At 42.5% G+C, this 5,978-nt stretch overlaps 1 protein-coding gene across 2 annotated transcripts; it reads left to right on the top strand.

Moving 5' to 3' along the window:
- The first annotated feature begins 1,379 nt into the window (after window positions 1-1,379).
- LOC142803890 (uncharacterized) lies at window positions 1,380-5,271 on the top strand. 2 transcript variants are annotated; one of them, XM_075890166.1, is made up of 4 exons: window positions 1,380-2,432; window positions 2,971-3,228; window positions 3,900-3,944; window positions 4,498-5,271. In XM_075890166.1, the coding sequence occupies exons 2-4, from the start codon at window positions 3,132-3,134 to the stop codon at window positions 4,662-4,664; spliced, it is 309 nt and encodes a 102-aa protein (XP_075746281.1). In that variant the 5' UTR covers window positions 1,380-2,432; window positions 2,971-3,131; the 3' UTR covers window positions 4,665-5,271. The 2 variants fall into 2 exon arrangements, with proteins under 2 accessions (XP_075746281.1, XP_075746280.1); XM_075890165.1 differs by having other exon boundaries at window positions 3,822-3,944.
- Window positions 5,272-5,978: the final 707 nt, after the last annotated feature.

Raw genomic sequence — 5,978 nt, 5'->3', positions numbered from 1 at the left:
CCAGCGGAAAACTAGCGGCAGTGTGGCGGTTTAAATGTTTGTGTTACGATTAATAATAATAATAATAATAATAATAATAATAATAATTCCTAATAATAATTTTTCCTAAGAGTGGTCCGGACTACTCATAGGAACAATGTGGCTACTTAGAACCTACTGCCGCAGCGGTATACTTTGGTGCCCTGGCTGGTTTTGAGTAATTTCACGCCCATTAAGGGCTGCCTGATGACTGCTGGTGCGTTTTTATTTCTTTCGGCGCTTTGAGCTTCGCGTGTTGTTTCTCTTGCACGCAGTGGATGGTGTTGACAACCACCACCGTCCAATAAGTTCGAAGTCGCAGTAATTGAAGAATTCTATTGGGCGTCAATGGCATAAAACTACTCATGTAAAGATTTGTGGTTGGATGAAAACCAATGTGATACGTGAATGGTCGGTGCATTCGAACGCGACATGACATAGAATCAACCTTATTTGTTATGTTAATGTGTTGCGCCCAATCTCATCCAATTAAACGTGCGACACGAGATCCTTGCCTCATTGGTGGAAATTACCACCAAAGAGGTTAATGGGAGCACATTCTTTGCACGCTATTGGAAATCAAAATGAGAGGAAGTTTTCAGTGAGTGGTTCCTAAAGTTTGTACTCTAGTGTACTTTCATTGGCTCTAACTGTCCAATGGTAGCGATTTCTGAAATACAGCTGTCGATACACTTTGGGACGATCTGGAACAAAGCGTACTTTGTAAACCAAAGCGTATTAGGGGTGCGCGTGATTACGCATGGAACTACAAACAAATCATGCATCTTCACCTTCACTGTTCAGACACCGATATGGACCGTGATATTATGGCAAGCAATCGGAATGAAATGACCCTAGTAACTTTTTATGACACCGAAAATATGCAAACCCTCACGATTCTGGAGAAAACCTTGTCTGAATTCATCCCTGCGTCAATTACCAGCCATTTAACTTGGCGCACGAACATCATTAAAAGGTAGAGCGAGCCACTGACATGTATTTTGTGCGACGTAGCGACCACTTGACCTGAGAATAATAGCCTTGCAAAGGTGAATCCCCTGTCGCATGCTCTGATCGAAGCAGACGACAAACGCGAGCAGACGACGGCTTGGCCGACAGGCACAGCTTGTGGTTGGTTGTGAAGCAATACCCTCTACATCAGCTCACTCCGTGACGTTGCCAAAACACTTCTTTCACCTGGCACGCCTGTCCTGTTCATCATATCACCCCCCTCGCACATAAGAGAAAATTTTGTCACGCCGTGAAAATAGTGCAAGTACTTTCTAGGAGCTCTCTTATCATCTTATGTGCCGCGCAGTTGTCGAAAACAACATGGCGTCGTAAACAGCTTATCGGTCGGTGCGACTTTCAGCAAACGCTTCTCGCACGAGTTACTTAAGCGTTTGACCGGATGTGTTGTGATTACAGCAGCTCTTTTGGTGCGTGTAAGCAGTGCGGAAAGCTGTGGCAGTGCAATGGTGTACGGTGAAGCGCAGCGAAGCCTGTGCGTTGGTGTGGTTATCAAGCGGGGATCGGCGTCGATGTATCGACGGCAACTAGCACTCGAGAAGCCTGCAATGGGTGTTTGTGTGCCGGTAACAGTTCGTTCGCTTGACTTTCTAGTCTCTCAGTTTGGTGCTGTGCGACATTTCGGATTGACAGCGTTTTGACACGTTACTTGAGTGACCCCAAGTTCGTACGGAAACGTATGAACTACGCGCTCGGTTCTTGCTTCACCACTAGTTAGCCCGTACGCTTCTATTTACTTGAGAGCAATGTACTGTTCGGGAGTGAAACGATGTTCGTTGTGAACAGTGGTGTTGTGTTGACGTTCCAAGACTTGTGAACAAGCTGTGCTCGTGTGACCGAAAATTGAAAGACAGCGTTGATAACTGTTTTGCCCTGCGAAGTCGTGGTGGGGCAGCTTGGCGCTTTTGTTTGTTAAGTCGTCACTTCTCCTTTTTGTGATAACCATAGTCCTAGCGGTGTGATGTGATCAACCGAAACTGCGAGATGCTACATTCTGTTGTGGATCGTGTTACTTTAGAAGCGCGCCTAGACTGTTCTTCGGTAACAAATTGAGAGTTCTATGTGGCAGCGAGAGCTCGTGAACGTCAAGCTTCCCTCCAGCTCCCCCAAAAAAGCAAAGATTTCACCGGTGCCTTGCTTTGGATGAAGTTGTAGGCCAATATCGCCTAACTACAGGTTTCCGAGTTCGTGTGGCCATCGTTTTGCTTGGCACTAGAGCCTTGACAAAAGCCGGTCATGGCCAGTTCTTACACTTTATCAATGGACGTGCACGCCTGGCCAGCCCTTCATTGCTGTCATCGGCAGCTTCCAGTCTGCAGGTGCCCTTTGCCTGTTGGCCGTACTTGGTTCCTTATGACACCGACGGCTACTAAATGCTGCCATCGGTGAGTTCACCTTGCAGAACTAAATTTCCCCGGTACTATATTTCACGCAGTTCTATAACGTGTGCAAGGTTTTAAGCCCATCAGATGTAATGTTTCTCTATGGTAAGTTGAAGCATGCAAAATTTACTACTACTGTTATATACATACATATATTATGGAGCAAATACATAAAAAGTTTTTTGTGATTTGATACAAGTGAGCTCTTGTTTGATTATGAGGTTAGGCCTGTCGATTGACCACGTTTGATGGTTGGAAAGTTAATGTGGGTTTATTTTTCAGGAGCCAGGTCGCACTTAAAAAATTTATGTTATTTTGGAAAAATAGTTCTATAGACGATTACCGCTGTGGTAGTACTATACTTTTGTAGGACACATATATTGTGGTACGTAACTTTTACATGAGGCTTCAGTTTATTTCAAAGTGAATATAGCAGATTTTGGTCACCTTAACGAAGTGATAGCTTCCTCAAATAAGTATTAGAAGTGAGTGCTTTTAATGATTGTTTTTAATTAAATATCTCGTTTTCGGCTCTTCACAGATCGCAGAGATTGGTTTGTTAAGGTCCTGTGATGCATCGGTTGCCCATTCTGGCACATCAATCCTCATCAGTACTTGAAGCACCTGTACAAAAATAGGAAGGACACGTTCTCCCTAACTGTGCAAGCCTATGTCACTGCTGGGACTGTTATCATTCTGCGGATGTGGCGTGGAAGCATGCATGGCAGCCTCCTCTGGAAGGACTGCAATCTGCTTGGGAGCTTCGAGGGCACAAAACTGCCTAACGGCTGGCTGCAAGGTTAGCTTTTCTTTAATACATACGATTACGTGAACACCACTTACTGTGCAGAAATTAAAAACCCAAGCATGGTTGCTTGCAGTGGATACCTGTAATAGTCTTACACATAATTCTTATTCAACATTTATAGAACTAAATTGCAAGATAATTGAGAATGTTGAAAGCTGAAAGCCTGCAGCTTATGAATGAAACTCCAATAATCTGAGACTCAAAAGCTTGTGCTTTGAAACGAGCACAAATACTTTGCTTCCTTATTGAGCTCTCGAGCTTGTGACTCCCTCTGTGGATCAAGTGCTCCGGAAGGAAATAGCAAGTGGGTGAAAATTGTCTGGCTGTTCACAACTTGCAAGGAGAAAGACCTATTGAAGAAGCCTCAGATGGCATAAGGCCAGTAACTGCATCTTTTACCTAATGTAGCTTTTTCTCTCTCAGTGCTGTTGCTTGTGTTTCAGCCGAACATGTTCACCACGATTGCATAGTGATATATATTTTTCTACAAATTGTACCTGACCTAAGTATGCATTGTTGATCTCCAAAGGTGAGGTTCAGTGTGTTTCAAAGCGATGGCTTCTCATTTCTTTGTCTGTGGCTAGCCTATTTCAGCAGCAGAGCGATGCAGCTAGCACACACGCAATCCAAGTCATGGAGCGCTCCTTTGGTGTTCTGTGCAGGACGCAGCATATCCATCCAGCAAGACACTGGTATCAACAATAATGGTGAGTGTTGGTGGCACCTGTAGGAGCCCATTGTGTTTGTTGCGTATGATTATTTCCCCTGATGAAGTGCAATTTTGAAAGGTTTTCTTCATTTAGAATAATAGATGTCAGCAACAAGCACGCTCATAATCCATCCCAAGTTCTTTGTGTCTTCTAGACTGCCCATTTGCTCCTATATGCGGTATGGTGAGCTGGTTAGGTTAGACAGCCTTAAAATAATGAACATTGGCTGTTGTGTTGTAATGCAGTCTAACTTGTGTTTCTTAGTGAACTTATTTGTGGTCTACTTCTCGCACCTAGTGTAAAGTCGAAATAGAAGAAACTCTAATGGCTTTTTATGCCTGTCAGAAGTTTCATGTCTTCATCTATAACATTGTAGTTTTTCTCTTGTATCATATTAAATATATTTTCAGTCTTCACTGTTTGTGTGTGTGTGTGTTGAGGCTTGTCAGTGGCTTCTCAAAATACAATATCCGTAAATATAAGCACATAATTGACAACTATACACTCTTGCATGTAGCATGGTTATAACAATGATCTGTATTTTTATAAGTTCCAGCAGTAACAAGGGGTTCGGTGCTCCACGGTAATGAACAGTGTATCAAGAACAGAGCACAGAAGACCAACAAGTGTAAAGGGACTGCCAGTGACTGTCCTCCTGCTCAAAGTTTACAACAGCAGAAAGAGCACATTGTGATGTCAGGAGCAGCTGCTGCCTAACTTCTTAGCAGTGCATTATTCAGAAGTTCATTCGCTTGCATTCGAAATTACTTAAATTTTGCATGGAATATACCAAACTATGACACTAATGTAAAGGCTGCTGTAGTGTTAGTGGGCAAATATTTTTGAGCTGAAGTTTTTAACACGTGTGTTAAGTGCCTGGGTGCCTCTGCATTTACATGCCAGAAATCACGGCATCTTTGGTCGCCAATGGTAACTGTGTTTGCATTCTTTGTAGTACAAGAAGTAAAGCCATGGATGCAGTAATCATGTATTTCGGCGATGTAAACCTTCAGTGTACGCTCATTTGTATAGCACCAATGATGCCATGAGTGTATAGGCTCTGGGAAGTGAATCTATGTGAATTATTTTATTTGGAAGGAAGAGGATCATCACTACTCCTAGTATATCTTAAAAGTAGATTTCAGTGCTTGGGTATTATCCCACTGCCTATCCGTCCTTCAACAGTCTACTTATCTACTGTGTAACTGTAACTTCTTAAATGTATACTTTGCTCGGATAGGTTTGTTCATAATGTAATGCAAGTGACTTATCATCTATGCAGCTCTACTCAGACTAGAAATAAAAGTATTCATTTTTATATGTAGCTATAGCATGCATTCACTTGTGTTTTTCTAGGTGCCTGTACAATTGTTTAGCCCTACGAAAGTGCTGGTATACTCTAATATTGAATCTGGCATCTTAAAATGGTTTGTTAGTGGAAGTAAGAATGTGTTTACAACCAATATTACTATCCACAGAAGAACTGTGAAAGCTCTGTGGAAATTTATTTACATTTATTGAACTTTGTGAAGGCAAATGTTGTTATGTTCTTTTATTGTGGTCCCTGTTTCATGCAAAGGACACATAATTACTTTGCAGTGGCATAGTATTAGTTGTTATTTTACACATATGTGCTGAGCAACATCGCAGTTGAGGCCAGCAGCAAGACTTACATGCAGTGCACTGGAAGCATCACCTCACATAGTGTACAGTCTTTGCCCACCAGTAAACTCAATATTTTTCAAGCAGACTAATAGACAGCTGTATGGGAACTGTGTTGATGCCCAAACTTTGAAGTCTTCTTGAGGAGTGTTTTCATCATTTTTGTCCAAGTGAAGTAGCTACCCAAGGCCACAACTGGTGGGAATGTGGTGGTTTTCTGTCTCCAAAAGCACTCCTACCAGCTGCCTCAATGTTATTATGGGGTGAATTCACGAACTGGAAAAATATATGGTCTTTGTTTTCTTGGCCGAAAAAGTCACTTCCACCGTTGAGCCACCACGACACGCAAGAATAGAAACTTTTAGCTAA

The sequence above is a fragment of the Rhipicephalus microplus genome, chromosome 3 (genome assembly GCF_043290135.1).
Source record: "Rhipicephalus microplus isolate Deutch F79 chromosome 3, USDA_Rmic, whole genome shotgun sequence".
In the NCBI taxonomy this organism is placed as follows: Eukaryota; Metazoa; Arthropoda; class Arachnida; order Ixodida; family Ixodidae; genus Rhipicephalus; species Rhipicephalus microplus.
Note: the sequence above shows the minus strand (reverse complement) of the source record. Positions and strands in the feature narration are given on the sequence as shown.

Excerpts from the sequence above, each read along its gene's own strand:
- LOC142803890 (XM_075890165.1), top strand. The coding sequence starts at position 3,132 with ATGTGGCGTGGAAGCATGCATGGCAGCCTCCTCTGGAAGGACTGCAAT. Across the intron at positions 3,229-3,821 it reads GCCTAACGGCTGGCTGCAAG|CCTATTTCAGCAGCAGAGCG; the intron begins GTTAGCTTTTCT and ends GTCTGTGGCTAG. Across the intron at positions 3,945-4,497 it reads CACTGGTATCAACAATAATG|TTCCAGCAGTAACAAGGGGT; the intron begins GTGAGTGTTGGT and ends TATTTTTATAAG.